The sequence below is a fragment of the Polistes fuscatus genome, unplaced genomic scaffold, assembly GCF_010416935.1.
Source record: "Polistes fuscatus isolate 324 unplaced genomic scaffold, CU_Pfus_HIC Scaffold2, whole genome shotgun sequence".
Lineage (NCBI taxonomy): Eukaryota > Metazoa > Arthropoda > Insecta > Hymenoptera > Vespidae > Polistes > Polistes fuscatus.
The window spans coordinates 365,438-382,099 of NW_025113096.1; the positions used below are offsets into that span (position 1 = coordinate 365,438).

The following is a 16,662-nucleotide window of genomic DNA, read 5'->3' on the forward strand; positions in this document are numbered from 1 at the left end:
AAGCCATATGATACAATATTTCGTTAATAAGGGACAATAAAGTGCTTCTGTTCAATAAGACTTTCAAGAAATTTTATTGCAGTTCGAGATTATCATAAAAAATAATAAATTCACTAAACTAATATTTTAAATGCTTCCAATGTTTCAGTATGTACTTAATCATACTTTTATTTAGCATTAAGTTAGCATGAACATAAGCACTATGTATTTGGTACAAAACAGTTACTGATCTCACGATATAATTAGCATACACGCAAATGCCCTTTACAAAGAATTCGACGTCAATGTATTTATTAACATTTATTAAAAAAGATCGTATTCATAATTTTGGGTTGAAAATCATACAAATATGTTATAGTTGACTTTGTTTTGATGGTGAAAATCAAATATGTATCTTTCCCATTTTTTAATATACAAAAATATCTGTTATTACTAAGAGTTTATATTTCCTTTTTTATCATTATCTGTTGAACAATCTTACTCCATTTATCATTTTAAATTTACTTCCTACAAATTAAATCTTATTCTTTTTAAATTTGGAATATATTTATAATATATATCAATCGAGGAATATAAAAAGCATGAATCGAGTTACATAAATGTACAATTATAGATTCAAAAATGTTAATTAAATATTTATTCATTTTGTTTAACAGTTATCTTTCTTATAAAAATTCTTATAAAAATTACAGGGAACTTAAATATATTATAATTATGTTAGTCAAAACGATTCTAGTTAATCATTGAATCTTCAAATGTACTTTATTATTTCTAGGTGTAATATTTAACTACACTCGAAGATATTATCTAATTCATGCTGCATTTTAGAGTACCAATGCATACTGCAATTTCATAACGTTCCTGTCCCTTGAAAATATTTGTAAAATGGTTGATATTAAATAGTGAAAAATCTTCATTGTGTACCATGTACCATTGTCTGTTTAGTAGGAATATTTATTAAAATAAAAATTATAAAATGGTATCATAGATGATTCAGGCAGTTTCATCAAGTGCTGGATTAATCTAAAGTATGTTTATCTTAAAGTAATATAATTTTTTTCGGGTACTAATAAATCCAATATACGTATGTACATGTAACTATGCAAAGTAAAGGTATGAAAAGTTTACATGTTACTTTCAAAACTGTTAAATCATATAGTCATACAAAATGACAAGCATTTATAACGAATACAAGGAGCCACTAATTTTATTATGTCATAAAAAGAACTTCTCTGAGAAATATAAAATTGACAAATATAAAACTTTCTTTTATATATTAAATTTAATTATCTCCAAAATCAATTAATGAAATTTTCTTATTTTTATTATTATATTTTATTTGTCATTACATAATTTTATTTATTTTTTATATTTAAAAATAAATAAACTACAATTTATTAATGAAAATACGTAGTTTATAATATGTGGAAATGCAATGCTTCCATAAAATATCATTTATTTACTCAATATTGCATTATGTAGTATAAGGACAGAATTTTATATTTTTTAATAATCCATATATTTTTTATTTGTTGTTATATATATAATATATATATATATATATAATATAATTTTTTCATAAAATAATTTTGTTTTACAGATCTCACTTATGTTTCTTCAGACTCAGATTTCTTTTTTCCCACAACTCCATGTTCCCGGAATTTAGTACATAATGGATCTCCTTCGAACACCAGAAACGAGAGTATACACTTTGTATAGTAGTCTGGCATTAATTCTATATTATTTATAACAGTGGATAAAAGATGTGCCCTATCAACGTGTACTCCTATTTTGAAAAGATTTTAATAAGTATTACAAAATGAATAGATTTTTAAATTAATATATCATATAAGCAATATGCAGAAGATTTATTAATTTTACAAATATAGATGTTGATATATTACCTGAATTTTCAAACATGAGATAGGAAAAATGAACATGTAGATAATAATATGATGGTTGATAATGAAGGTATATCCTAAGTTGAGTCGCAGGTATATTGTACTTTTCAGATATGCATGCTATTCCAGAATCACGTATATTTCTTAATAGCGGAAGATGAGATGCATTTAATTCTCTCATAGATCTAACTTTTTGAAATGGAAGAGCTAAAAGTTTAAGTGACTGAGGTTGTCCATCCCATTTCAAATCTGGTACCATTACAAAACCTGTTTCTTTATTTGCATCCTCGTATACAATTTTATCTTGTTCAGCTTTATGGGCTAAAATATTATCTATCCACTGAAATTGATAAAGATAAGAAGTATGACTTTAAATATAATGCCTTTATTCATTATATTTTATTCAGTTTGATTACTAAGCACTATTTATATGAATAGGCGTAATGGTTTCATTAATCAAATCAATATATACATACCTCTAAAGAAAATTGTTGTGATGTAATATGAGGTAAAGTAATTTTTTCGTATAATTCATATGTCTCATTGACGATATGTAATTCTTTTTTTTTAAACTTTTCAATGTGTTTCGGCGTAGCAGGATGTATTAACAATACATTTAAACCTTTAATTATAATATACAATTACAGTATAACTATAACTTATTTTTCTTTACTTGTGTTTTGTTTATCATCTATACAAATCATTCAAATTTAATATATATATATTAACTTACCATTATATTTTTTTACTGGAAAACACTTATAATTTCCATAAATATGATTACTAAAAACTTTTTGAATAGTAGTATCTTCGTTAAAGAATCCTTCTTTTAAAAAAAGTTCGTCAGTAGGAAAAGTGGTCTTTTCTAATGAAAGAATAGCGGGACTTTCGCTACCTTTGAAAGTGCCTTCGATAAAAATTTGTTTTCTCGTATTATTATTTTGTAAAATTCTTTTCATTTCAAAGGTGGATAAATTGATTTCATCTTCATGCTTGCCATCGTCTGTTTCAGTAGTATTTTCTATATCTAGTTTAAGTTTTTTTGCTGGAGAACACTCTCCTTCGTCGTTATCCAAGTATTGATCCGCCATATTTTTAATAAAACGCGTTCAACGTACTACTTTACGTGCAACACAAACGTTCTTTTACTTAACTACCTGTAATTTGAAACTAATATACTTTGTCAAATTTGTTCTCTCTGATATGAAATAAGTTTTAAGTAAAACTTAAAATACATCACTATTACCTTTAATATTTTGATACAGTAATCATAACATTGCGATAGTATTATTTTGTAGGTTGATATTACTAGATAGTGTACACAATGGTACCGCTTGTTTAATATGCGAAATCACGCGTATGTACGGCCAATCATTTTCGTAGAATAACTCCTACGCGTAAGAAAGGACCAATCAGGAAAGGGATTAATTAGTATTTTATTCTTTAATTTTTAATGATATATTAATAATTATTTTAATATCTACTTTTTCTCTCTCATATATTACCACAATATATTCTTGTTGTTTCATTACATGATTATTTACTAAAATATTTAATTACTTTTTATTGATATTAGAAAGGAAATTATTCTTTGTTATAATAAAAATTTATATTAATCTCGAGATATTCAATATATCTTTTTTTTTCTAGAAATTTAATATCATTATACAGAAAGAATGATAAATATTAATAATAAATAATAATAAATAAACAATACACTGACATTATAAAACAATTGTCTTTGTATTGTTAATAATGAGATGTTAATTTAAAATTAATACGTTTTTTGTTTTCAATTCAACAAGAGGTCAAGGACAATAATAAAAACAAAAGAAAAACATAAAGTATTAGTAACAATCAATGAAGAATATCAAATCTAGTAATTTGATTGTGAATCTAGTAATTAAAATAAATATTAACTTCTTTGAAAAATAATTTTTGTTCAATAAAATATTACACTTTGTAAAGAGGTGAAATTTATTTTTGTAACTAATGAATGTATTTTTATTCTTGCATAGATATCTATATACCTTTGGACATAGCTACAAATAAAGATGTCATCTACGCATCGTAGGTGCACGGTTTCAAATATTTGGTGACATTGATTCAGATTCAGCATAGAGGTTGTTCGCTGACCTTGTTTAAGGATTGAAGAATCAAATATTTCAGGGAAGCTGTATAAAATTAATTTAAAAAAATGCTAGAAGTCGATGACAGAAAGGTAAGCCACAACTACGATTATTACAATTATTTTACTTTAATTTGTGAGATGATCATTTATTATATTAATTAAATTGCATTTATACATATAAACATATATAAATATATATATGTATACATATGTGTTTGAAGTGTTTTAAATTGAACGGTTAACCAATACTTTTAAATATATTTTCTTTCATAATGTGATATTTATCCAACTAAAATTTATATACACTTTAGAGGTTATCTGCATTGGAATTTTATCTTAAGTTATATACAAGAAATCTACGTTTTAGATTTATACTATCTAATTACTTTAATTAAAACGAATAAAATTATAACTGTATAGATATATTTTTGTCCTTGGGACACTTTTGTTTTTGTTAAAAAAAAATTCTCAATGTTATCTGCAAAATGTTTTTCTTCATTTATATAAATTAAAAATTGTATCCATCATTAGGGAGAAATTAAGACTTTACTTATTATTACGTTAAGATTTATAGATTATATAACATTGATTAATTATGTAACGAGTGCTATATAAATACTAAAAGATGATAAGCTCAGAAAGATATTTACTTGGTCTTTTTGCAGAAAATAATCAATTAAATTTCATAATAAGTTTTATTGATATCGTTTAATTTGTCTTTTAAATATATATATATATATACATTTTAAAAATCAATTTTTTTCATATGCGTATTTTATATGTATAAATTAGTATTTAGGAAAAAGTTGATATTTTTTGTAAACATTTTACACGCATTAACGTTAGAAACAATTCGTTAGAATCGATAAGAACTATTCATGGAATATTTCCACGCAATTAATGAATGGAAAACTTATCAACTCGGAAAAAGGAATAAAAATAATTATTAGAAGATTGAATAGTAAAAATACTTATCATGCAAAATAAATTTCTTATCATTCTTGACGTACATACTTCGAAATATGCATAGTGACATTTGCATTTTTAAAAATTTTTTAAATTTCAAAAAAACACGAATAAATATACGAGAAGTTACGTTTACTTTTTTTTTTATTTCGTTATATATAATTATATATATTCACTGACCTCTTCCTAATAGATAAAATATTTACTAATATCATACTCATTATCAGCAAAGTTAATTTTTGAAGATATCGATCTCTTATATACGACTTATAATAATAATAATCTTATCATAGATAATACATAAAATTAGAATTTGCTTAATATTAGATATTTTATAAAAATGAAAAGAAGAAGAAGAAGAAGATAAACCTCATTTGAAAAAATTTGTTAAAACACTACATCTACTGATAAGTTTATTTATACATATTTATGTCGTAATTGATTATCAACAAAAGTTATATCTTTTGCAATCGAAAGAAAAAGATAACAATCATTTAAGTTTATTAGAATAATTAAAACGATTTTCTAATAAAAGTCTATTGAAAAGAAAAGTTACAAAAATATTGACTGTGCAAAAATTAGAATTGATCGATTGATATTCGAATAAGTTCAATTAGAATTATTATATTTCGTTGAGAGAAGTGGATTGAAAGAATCGTGGAAGATCAAATGAAGAGTCAAATGTTGTTTATGATAATTGATATCGTGGTCGAAGATAAGATGACTCGTGAAGAAGGTCAAATAATAAGATAACTATTTTAATGGGGGGCTCGGTTCATACGGTTTTTCTTCATTTTTCATTTCTAAGCAGATTTTGAAAGAACTTTGTACGTTTTAGTTTCTTATATTTTGTTCCCACCTCTTCCTCCTACTCTTAAAACGAAATGATAAGCTGTTCATCGTTAGTACTCTCTCATTTAACGCAACAACGTGCTGTGTAGTCGTAGATTAGATTCGTTGGGAGTACAAGTTCGTCACGTGTGTTACACTGTCGTTCATTCCTTCATATATTCCTGTCGTGTGTGGAGCAGTATAATTCTTCTAACTTGTGTCCCATTGTGTCATCGTCATCGTTGCGTCACTGCACTTTCCTGAAGGCATTGAACAACAAAAATAATATATTTTTCATTACGAGGAAAGAACGTCAAAGAAAACGCGATGATTGAGTATCTTTTACAAGTAAGCTTCATGACTGCTTGAAACTATAAATTATCATTGTTTTTATATACGGATCGTCAATATTATTTATAAGTATGAAAAGAGAAACTTTGACGTTTTCGTTTCATTAATCCTCTTCGTTCAATTTTCTCTACGTCTTGTCCGAACGATACTTCTAACGAATTGTTTTTATAATTATAAAGTATCTATATCAATGAATATAAAATTATATCGAAATTGTAAATAATTATTGTTGTCACCTTAGAAATAATGTTTTACAATAAATATTTGTATTATCGTTTCACAAGCGTTACATAGAAGTTCAAAGAATTCATATTTTTTATTCAACAATTTTGTTTTCTTTTCCCATGGATTTTTGTATATCGCCAGGTTAATTTATTCGCATTTACATATGCAAATATTCATTCTCGCGTCACATTTTCTTTTGAGAAACATTACAAACGAAGAAATTCTTTTCTTTTTCTTTTTTTTCTTTTTTTTAAAACGTACGCTTACAACATTTTCTCATTTATTTCTCCCGCTTAAATGGCGCGCGATACTTCTAATCTTTTCTTGCGACACATATTTATGCGTTCTACTTTTTTAAATCTCGCGAACAAAATTATTATACGTGCTTAAAAGTTTTTTTCTTTTAAATTTTCATATCGTTAAAACATTATTCGTATAATCGCACATCGATAACTCGTATCTTGATCGAAAAGGTCAACTGTTTAGTGTCCTAGTTCAAATGAGTATTTAAAAAACAAGAATTGCTTTATTTGCTTAATAGTATATCCTAAATCTAACTGAATTAAACACAAAATAATTGATTTAAATTAATAATAATAATAATAATAATTGATTTATATATATATAATATTAATTGTAATATATTATAACGAAATTATATTCACATATTAAATTAATTACTAATTTAATACTAAATTAACGATAAAAAAGAATTTATTTAGTTAGTGCATTCACATATATTTTTCTATCGTGAACATTGAAGTGCTTACCAACTACTATATAAAATATGCACGTGTTAATCGTCTTCTATTATATAATATAAATTGACGTGTTACGCGAGAGAAATGATCATTGTCTTGAAATATTTTATAGATAAACAAAAAATCAAATACGTTATATTTTCAAGTATAATTGTAATTCTTACAAACTTCTTTCGAATTGGACATTTAAATTCTCACATTTCAATTAATAAAATAATGTTTACTCATTGAGAAAATTAAGTTAACTTGTATATGTAATTTTGCTATATGTACTCGTATAAAAGTACTTTTAAAATCGTGTGTGTATATATAAATCAGATAAAATAAATGCAAGATACGCGTCGCTCACATTACACACACGTATACACAATCACGACACACAGGATCATTGAAAATATAGTAAAGGTTTTTATGAATCGAGAAACATTTGAATGAAGGAACAAAACTATTTACTATTCTTATTTATAGTGACATAGTTACGAATATATGCTCTTAATTTTAACGACATGCTCTTATAAAAAAAATATCTTATTGCAACATACCAAGAATTTTATCGAATTTTGAGAATAATTATTATTATTACTTTTTTTTTTGTTTTTATTTCTATAAGCTCCTTTATACGTATAAAACTAACTTATAATATTATTTTACTGCGTTAATTTTTATAACGTATTTTTAAACGATCATCATGTGCGAAAATTCGTGCTTAAATAATTATTATAATAAGGCTGCTGTAATATTCGGTTATATGAAGACGAAAGGTAATATTAAATTGACTTTTGTGATATATTATTTAATTAAAAATCGTAGGCACGTGGTCATCAACGTAGTTCTTCAGATACACAGGCATTTCGTCAACGAACTAAGATAGATGCCGAGAATGAATTGCAACAGGAATTAAACAAATTGGTAGATACCGCTCCCCCAAATAGGAGAGAAGAATTTGCCCGACAATTCGATGGATTTGCGAATCTTTTTAAACGATTTTTAGAAGAAGAAGGACCATCTCTAGAATGGGATCGCATTCAAAAATTACCGGAACATGCTGTATGTAATCACATTTTCTATTCAGAGCATTTTTCTTATATTCGAGATATTTGTAATTCAATATTTTCATTTGTACGTTTATTTATTTTTAGATACATAATTACAATAGCCTTTCTGATCCCAATAATGAAGAAGTCAAGGCTATGTTAAATAAATTAATTGTTGTTAAATTGAATGGTGGACTGGGTACAAGTATGGGATGCCATGGACCAAAATCAGTAATAGCGGTTCGCAATGGATTGACATTTCTTGATTTAACTGTTCAACAAATCGAGGTAGATATAATTATTTATAAATAATAGTTATAATTAATGTAACTATTATCTTTCAATAATAAACATCTAATCTGAGGTATTTTATATTTGAACAGTACTTGAATAAAACATATAATGCGAATGTACCACTTGTTTTGATGAACTCATTCAACACAGATGAAGATACTCAACGAATCATCAGAAAATACAAAGGGATAGATGTTGATATTCATACTTTTAATCAAAGTTGTTATCCTCGCATTAATAGAGACTCGTTTCTACCTCTTGCACAACATTGCAATGTAAATGAAGATATGGAAGCGTATGATTTTATATATTTTTTATAACCACCTATTTCGTAGAAAATAATATTATATTAAATATTAAGACATTTTTATTTACAGTTGGTATCCTCCTGGTCACGGAGATTTTTATGAAAGTTTTAAGAATTCTGGTCTACTGAAAAAATTCATTAAGGAGGTACTATATTTGATTGAAATTTATTATGTATATATATTCATTTTTTAATTTATATATAATATCATTTATATTTAATTATTATTTGTGTAGGGTCGTGAATATTGCTTTATCTCGAATATTGATAACTTGGGTGCGACTGTAGATTTAAGAATTTTGAAATTGCTGCTGGATAAAGGACACAGCTCCTCTCCAGAATTTGTTATGGAAATAACTGATAAAACAAAAGCTGATGTCAAGGTAAGTTTTATTATTTTTAAATGAAGTAATTAAGAACATCTCTGTTTGGTGATATTATACAAATTTGTCTACGTTAATTAATTTTGTTGACAGGGTGGAACCCTTATTCAATATGAGGATAAACTTCGACTTTTAGAAATTGCACAGGTTCCTAAAGATCACGTAGATGCTTTTAAATCCGTGAAAACATTTAAATTCTTTAATACCAACAATCTTTGGGTTAAACTTGATGGTATAAGATAATTTATATTAAAAAATTATTATGTATCATTAAATCTTTTATGTTTGCAATACATTTTATATATGTTTTATAGCTATTGAAAGAGTTTTGGTAAATAATTCGCTCAATATGGAAATTATTGTTAATAACAAAACGCAACCTAATGGTTTAAACATTATTCAACTTGAAACAGCTGTGGGAGCTGCAATGAAATCTTTCGAAGGAAGCATTGGTAAGTAAAGGAAAAGATGTACTACTAATATATTTATGATTATTTATAATTATAATTTATAATATCTTTCGTAGGTATAAATGTACCACGTAGTAGATTCTTACCTGTCAAGAAAACATCTGATTTAATGCTTGTCATGAGTAATCTTTATATACTTCGTAATGGATCTTTAGTAATGAGTCCACAACGAATGTTCCCTACAACACCTCTTATAAAACTTGGTGACAATCACTTTTCAAAGGTAGATTTACGTTTTATTCATTTATGGATGTTCTAAATAATTATTAATTAAACATTAGATGTAATAAAATTCTATTTTTTGTTGTACAGGTAAAAGAATTTCTTACTAGATTTCCAGCAATACCAGATCTTTTAGAATTAGATCATTTAACAGTATCAGGTGATGTAACATTTGGTAAAGGCGTTGCCTTGAAAGGTACTGTCATCATTATTGCTAATCATGGAGAACGTATAGATCTTCCATCTGGAACTATCTTGGAGAATAAAATAGTTTCCGGAAATTTACGTATATTAGATCATTAATACAGATTCACATCTATCTTGATAGGCTTGCACAAATTACTGAAGCACACATAATTGTAAATGCTTTCCTAATATTTTAGATGAATTTAACTAGTCAAATAAATTTGTACATAAGGGTATATTAAATGAGATTTTACAATTTTTGAAATTAGAGAATCTGAAATGTATGTAAATGAAATGATTGTAAAATATAAATGGCTTGATGCAACAATACATTGTTATTCTTTTTTCTACAAAATGCAACAACAACAAAAAATACTTGAATGCTTCGGCAGAAGCATTTCAAATTTGAAAAAAACAAATGGTCATCTTATATCATAAAGAGGTAATGTATGTTTACCACAGTTGTTCTGGGAAATCTTTGAAATACTAATTGTAAGTTACTATAGAAAACGCATATGATTTGAACTGTTAACGTTAGCTATAAAAAAAATAATAATATAAAAATAATATATATTCTTTATGTTTTTGTCCACAAGTCATTTTCCAATAATATTGACTTTACTGCATTTAGACAAGGCGTGTTTACATGTTATATAGTTTGCGTTTAATTTCTTTAAAACGATGGTTAATACAGCTGACTGTAGAGTTTTCTAGTGAAAATCTTTCATATGAATTCGCTTTAAATACATTTGAAAAATATAACCGTAAAACTTTCTCTATCTTTCTATCGACAAATTTATAATTTGATAATTCGTTTTAAAATTATTTCGTCAATAGAAATCTATTTAAATACTTACGAACATCTTTTATGCAAGTTACTAACATTAATGGATCAAATTTCGAACTTATAAATTGATTGGTCAGTATTGGTCAGTGAGGATAACATAACCAATCAATGACCTCAAAATTAAGTGCATTACCACATTAAAAAAATAAAAGAATTTATAAGATGCATTGTAATCATTCGTAATACAACAGCAGTTAGTAATTAATTGTAAAGTTTAATAAAAAGTAATTACATGATACGTAATGCAACATTGTGATATAATTTTTACGAATAAAAGAAAGTTTTACCGATAAACGTAACATAGTGATTAGAAATATTTTGCTACCTTTATTTTATTTTATCTAATTTTGTATATGTGTCATATCGAAATTAAATAATATGTAAATAAAACGTTTACGCTTATATTAATAATAATAAATTTGATGACTAATTATTAACTAAACGTTCAGTTTTTATATACTGATTGTATTTAAACGCATACCATTAAATGATAGTAATGGTGCAAGGACACATATCAAAAATTCTATTTCAAGCAGTTGATGATGACTTCTAAACAGAATACAGGAAAAATAACATTAGGCATGATTAAAGGTAAGAATATTATTTAGAAACATTATTGAAACTTAATTAATCATTGTTAATTAATGCCAAATGAGTTGTTTTGAAATAACTTTATTCTCCATATCGCATATGGTCAATCAAATTTCCAATAAGTAAATCTGTAATATAAATCTGATAAATTTAATTAGCCTTGATGCTTTTGCAAAAAAAATGTCAATGTTTGCTGCATTACATATTTTAATAAATTTCACAGCTTTGTCATACCTAAATAAAATGTATATTCTTTTATAAAGGTAAACCATTTACCACATCTGTTCCAATAATACATTATCATGCAAGTGATGATGAATTGGAAGAACTATATCTTAGTACAGATGAAGAAAAACAAGATTTGGAATATGAAGAAGTCTCGTCTCAATTATCTTTATCTCCATCAAAGACTCCGGACAAAAAAACAGATAAAGAAAAAACGGAAAGTAAATTAGATCAAAGGTCTTCTAGTATCGATGGAAATATATCTGAAGGAACATCCCAATCTTCTGATCCTTGGAGAGTATTATCAGAGATCAGAGGTAAAATTACGAAAACGTTTGAAGAAAAACTTCACGAAATAAAAAGTGAACACAAAAAAGCATATAGAAATAGTAAAGAAAATTCAAGTATCAGTGATCCAGAAGATTTAATAGATGTAACACCGATTGAAAAAACTATTACTGATAAACAAGAGAAAGAAGAAGCTCTCCCAATTGTTGATATAAAAGAAGATAGTAGCAGATTTATTGGTTTCTCTAATATAAAAGTTGGTATTAAAACAAAAAATTCAGAAGAAGATAGCATTGAAAGTGGAGTAGAAGCTGCTGAATTAAATGAAAGTTTTCCTAATGGAACAGATGACAAAACACAGAGTAATACACCAGATATTAAATGTATTGATATAAAAGATAATGATAAAAAACTGCATGATACGTTAAATCAATCATTATTACACACTATCCTGTTTTCACCTAGGACAGAACCTAAACCAACATTCGCATGGCTTAAAAATGAACTACTCCATCAGTTGTTTCATCGAATATTTGTTTTTATTATGGTAATCGCTTCTTCTTATTACATTATTCCATTTCCGGAGTATATTCTTGGCTTTGTCGGGGGTGTATTCACATCTATTATAGCATATGATACAGTAGCAAGCATGAAAAGAATATTAACAACTGTACCAGAAGGTAAACAAATATCAACACATAAGGTTCCAGTCGTAGAAATACCTGCAGTAGAGGAGCACGCTGTTTTAGAGAGATTTGAGGGATGGTTAAATGAGTTACCATACTTATATGATCCACAAAATTATCATGTGGCACGCACAAAGTCTGTTTATTTTAGACTAGAAGGTGATACTTTGCGAATAATGGAAACAAGAATGAGAATACCAAAAAGGGCTGTTTGGGATGAACCAAAGCACAAACTCAAGTTTACCCGGAGAAGAACTTATAGCTTGGCTGGTGCAAAGATAGAATTACTTCCTGAAGGTCTTATTAGAAGAAGGTATACTCGTGACTTGTACTTCAAATTTAATAGAGTATTGATATCTATTGGACTATACATGGTACTGAAAATTGGTCAAGTGAATAAATAATTGATATTCGTACGACCTATTTAGAACACCTTTTTCTAATTGGTAATTACTTCGTAGTTACAGGCAGTAGTCATAAAAACAGTCCAAATTATTCATATTACGATTATTCCTCTTCCCCCTTAGTTTAAAAAATACAAAAAAAGAACCTTTCTATTTTATGATAAATGTCTTTAAATATTGCCATTTTTATTATACAGGAGATGGAGCAAAAAGTACCCAATTTGTATTACGATAGAAAAGGGAGCCCTAGTTGAAAATGTTGCCTTGAAAGACTGTTATAACAAAGAAACTAATGCTTTTAAAAATAATAAACAAAAGATTATAGAGGAAGATGTAGAAAATAAGGTAGATAAAAAAAAAGATAAAGAAGATAATAAAGAGAATGAAGAACAGATAGAACAAGAAGTCGAAGATGAAATAGATGAAGAGGAAGATGAGGATGAAACCGATGAAGATTTTACACAAACGCGAAATTTAAAAAATTCTTTTATAGGTCACAGCGAGAATGACCAAAATGATATATGCAAACTATTTATTTTTGCGAGAGCTGATCGTCAAAAAGAAGATTGGTAATATATATATATATAATCATTTTTACTATAATACGAAATTATTATATTTACATTTTCATTCTATATTATTAATCATATAGGTATAGACGTTTGGTCACTGCAGCAACTTGTAAAAAAAGAAATTCTATTTCAACAACGAGTGATAGTTCAAATCCATCTCTGTCGCAGCAAACGATTGTTAATGAATCGAAAGTTCCAACATCGCCTAGTCCTGCTTTTGACCGTCCTCCGGAACTCAATTACAATACATACATGAGTCAGTACCTTGATGTAAGTATAAAGAAATATGTTGCTAAGAAGATACAAATTATTATACATTCTTTTAAATGGATACAATTTAAAATAATGAATTATTTTAGACTGTTACAACAACTCCGAGTTCTGAGATTGAATCTCCTATTCCTATATATGATATGATGTGGCTCAATTGTTTATTAGGTCGTATATTGTTTGACATGCACAAATGCTCCGATACTATAAATCTTATTCAAGACAAAATTCAACGAAAACTTTCGAATATAAAACTACCATACTTTATGGAGAGTTTAACTGTGTCGGATATGCTCATAGGTCAGAGAGCACCGTTTATTCAAGATACGTCAAAGCCAATAATAGATGAACGAGGACTTTGGATAGATTTGAATGTATTATACAAGGGATGTTTAACTATGACTATCGAAACAAAACTAAATCTTATGAAATTAACCAGAGCTGGTTCTATGTCTAGTAATTCTAGTGATGTGATAGCTGGAGAAAAATCTAAGACAATAAGATCTCCTATGTTTGATAGTGATGTAGAAGATAGTCCAGAAACGTCAACGGAAGAAGAGGATAAGTCTAATATGACGATGTGTACAACATCAAAAGATACACCGTAAGTCCTTTTCCTTATTAATAGTTAAATCTACTTTTTTATCACAAATCTATTTACTTGGTAAGTTGATCTTTTACAGTTCTACCCAGTCTTCGGGGAGAAAGTTTCTTAGTATGGTAGATAGATTGGCTGCAAGTAAATACTTTCAGCATGTAAGTATATTTCTGACAAATATATTTTAACAATAGAAACAACATTGTTATAAACTAAATTACATAAAGAACAAAAAATTGATATTTATATATATATATATATATAATTTATTTTTCAGGCAACCGAATTATCTTACGTGCGTAAAGCAATGGAAGGTGTTTCTAATACTGAAATTCGATTAACGGTCAGTGTATCTGGCATAGAAGGCTGCTTATCTATAAACATTCCTCCACCGCCTTCTGATCGGCTTTGGTATGGTTTCAAGCCAACACCGAAAATTTCGATTACTGTAACACCTGCCGTAGGCGAAAGAATAGTAAATATCGGTTATGTGACCAAATGGATCGAAACCAAATTACTCCGAGAATTCGAAAAAATTGTTGTTTTACCGAATATGGATGATCTTATTATATCATTATGTCCAAATTATCCTTATGCTACAACGTAAATCTTTATGGACGCGATGTATGTAATAAGCGCAAATGTATTCACAAGATGTAAATTTTGCATAGAGTTTTAAATTCGATGTCTATATTTTATTACTGTACAATTATAAAAGGTATTAGTAATGTTATATTCAAAGAAACGTTTTAATTATATACAAAATAAAAAAACAAAAAAGAAAGTAAGAAAGAAAAATATGATCTGTAATTAGTCCACCTTGAAAGTTTAATCTATGCAAAAAGTATATATTTCTAAAGAGCAACGGTAAACAATAAGTATGATGATTTTAGAAAAATAATCAGTATTGTATCGTAGAATAAAATACGTAAATAGATATATATATTTTTTTTACTGAAATAATATTTTATATTAAACTCTCGTTAAATTTACAAAATTAACAAATGCGTTTCATTACTCATTAATAATTAGAAGCAGAAGTCATATGTACATTTTCAAGGTGGAAAAAAATAAAAGATGAATAATTTTCGAATATTTGTTATACAAAAATAAACCACAAAATTGAAGAATCAACAATGATATAGCTCTTTTAAGTGTATATATTTGTATTACTCATTGAAACTCGACTTCAAAGTCGTGATAGTGAGCGTGTTTGCTGTAAAATAATACCTCCGTGCTACTTGCAGTTAAAGGAAATTGGTCGAGTGAAAGTCCGAACATAGAAATGTTTCTACACGAGCTTGTAAAAAATAGAGAACGATTTCTCGGATGTATTTATAATAATATATAATGATTTGTGCACGATTCTTTTGACGTTATTATTCGTATGTATATGTATATACGTTTTAAGACAATAATAACGTCTTTTTGTGGCGATTTCACCTTTGTAATTTACTTTTAATTTGTATAAGTTCCTTATTGTGAAATAATGCAATTAAAAATCTGTCGATTGTGTTAAGTTCAAAGCTATAACGATACCGTATGTAATGCAAAACAAAAAGAAGAAAAAAAAAAACAATAAATGAACAGTAAATGATTATAAAAGCTAATATATGAAAAGTGATCATAGCTACGCAGCGGAAGTTCTCACGTAAAGGAAAATAAAGTTCCTTCGCGTATACAGAAGCGAGAGCATGTTTCTCTCTTTTTGCTCTTCTATTACGTACGACGTTAAAGATGACAAACAGGCTAGTTTAGTAAAAATTTATTGATTAAGATAATATATACGTCACGTTATTTTTCCTTCTATAAAAGAATAATATCACAGTTTAGAGATCTTGCGCACGAAGTACACTTACTCGTGTAAGTTATGTACATCGTATAAAATATATATTCTATATATATAGATAAAAATATATATCTTATATATAGATACAGATAAAAATTGTAAATTCTTTTCAATATATCTTTGAAAATTAACCCGGTAGTAAGTAAGCACATACTTATAAAAAAAATATAAATAATCTCTAAGATAAATCGTGATTTTCTATGATCTTTACATTATCGAACGATGTGCAGCATAAACACGTTTATCTTTTCTTACGTTTCTTACGTACAT

The 16,662-nt window shown here is 26.9% G+C and overlaps 3 protein-coding genes across 5 annotated transcripts; 2 read left to right on the plus strand and 1 right to left on the minus strand.

The window, feature by feature from the left end:
• Positions 1-1,439: 1,439 nt before the first annotated feature.
• On the minus strand, positions 1,440-4,007 carry LOC122516956 (m7GpppX diphosphatase). 2 transcript variants are annotated; one of them, XM_043635202.1, is made up of 6 exons: positions 3,932-4,007; positions 3,148-3,292; positions 2,635-3,058; positions 2,378-2,523; positions 1,905-2,241; positions 1,440-1,786 (listed from the first exon to the last, which is right to left on the minus strand). In XM_043635202.1, the coding sequence occupies exons 3-6, from the start codon at positions 2,990-2,992 to the stop codon at positions 1,608-1,610; spliced, it is 1,020 nt and encodes a 339-aa protein (XP_043491137.1). In that variant the 5' UTR covers positions 2,993-3,058; positions 3,148-3,292; positions 3,932-4,007; the 3' UTR covers positions 1,440-1,607. The 2 variants fall into 2 exon arrangements, with proteins under 2 accessions (XP_043491137.1, XP_043491136.1); XM_043635201.1 differs by having other exon boundaries at positions 2,635-3,071.
• Positions 4,008-4,034: 27 nt separating this feature from the next.
• LOC122516955 (UTP--glucose-1-phosphate uridylyltransferase) lies at positions 4,035-10,301 on the plus strand. 2 transcript variants are annotated; one of them, XM_043635199.1, is made up of 10 exons: positions 4,035-4,122; positions 7,977-8,213; positions 8,306-8,488; positions 8,584-8,789; positions 8,872-8,947; positions 9,038-9,184; positions 9,278-9,416; positions 9,499-9,636; positions 9,711-9,877; positions 9,967-10,301. In XM_043635199.1, exons 1-10 carry the CDS (start codon positions 4,099-4,101, stop codon positions 10,177-10,179), a joined length of 1,530 nt encoding a protein of 509 aa, XP_043491134.1. In that variant the 5' UTR covers positions 4,035-4,098; the 3' UTR covers positions 10,180-10,301. The 2 variants fall into 2 exon arrangements, with proteins under 2 accessions (XP_043491134.1, XP_043491135.1); XM_043635200.1 differs by lacking the exon at positions 4,035-4,122 and adding an exon at positions 5,638-6,177.
• A 601-nt stretch (positions 10,302-10,902) lies between these two features.
• On the plus strand, positions 10,903-16,576 carry LOC122516953 (testis-expressed protein 2). The gene is made up of 7 exons (XM_043635198.1): positions 10,903-11,500; positions 11,764-13,012; positions 13,301-13,672; positions 13,756-13,945; positions 14,035-14,549; positions 14,629-14,701; positions 14,821-16,576. The coding sequence occupies exons 1-7, from the start codon at positions 11,449-11,451 to the stop codon at positions 15,148-15,150; spliced, it is 2,781 nt and encodes a 926-aa protein (XP_043491133.1). The 5' UTR covers positions 10,903-11,448; the 3' UTR covers positions 15,151-16,576.
• Positions 16,577-16,662: the final 86 nt, after the last annotated feature.

What these genes read in the sequence shown, in the direction of transcription:
- LOC122516953 (XM_043635198.1), top strand. Translation starts at nt 11,449, where the DNA reads ATGATGACTTCTAAACAGAATACAGGAAAAATAACATTAGGCATGATT. An exon ending in ACATGAGTCAGTACCTTGAT is followed by an intron (nt 13,946 to 14,034) that starts GTAAGTATAAAG and finishes GAATTATTTTAG; the next exon opens with ACTGTTACAACAACTCCGAG. An exon ending in ACAACATCAAAAGATACACC is followed by an intron (nt 14,550 to 14,628) that starts GTAAGTCCTTTT and finishes GATCTTTTACAG; the next exon opens with TTCTACCCAGTCTTCGGGGA.
- LOC122516956 (XM_043635202.1), bottom strand. Translation starts at nt 2,992, where the DNA reads ATGGCGGATCAATACTTGGATAACGACGAAGGAGAGTGTTCTCCAGCA. An exon ending in CACAACAATTTTCTTTAGAG is followed by an intron (nt 2,242 to 2,377) that starts GTATGTATATAT and finishes TATCAATTTCAG; the next exon opens with TGGATAGATAATATTTTAGC. An exon ending in TCTCATGTTTGAAAATTCAG is followed by an intron (nt 1,787 to 1,904) that starts GTAATATATCAA and finishes TTTTCAAAATAG; the next exon opens with GAGTACACGTTGATAGGGCA.
- LOC122516955 (XM_043635199.1), top strand. Translation starts at nt 4,099, where the DNA reads ATGCTAGAAGTCGATGACAGAAAG. An exon ending in ATCTTTCGAAGGAAGCATTG is followed by an intron (nt 9,637 to 9,710) that starts GTAAGTAAAGGA and finishes TATCTTTCGTAG; the next exon opens with GTATAAATGTACCACGTAGT. An exon ending in GTGACAATCACTTTTCAAAG is followed by an intron (nt 9,878 to 9,966) that starts GTAGATTTACGT and finishes TTTGTTGTACAG; the next exon opens with GTAAAAGAATTTCTTACTAG.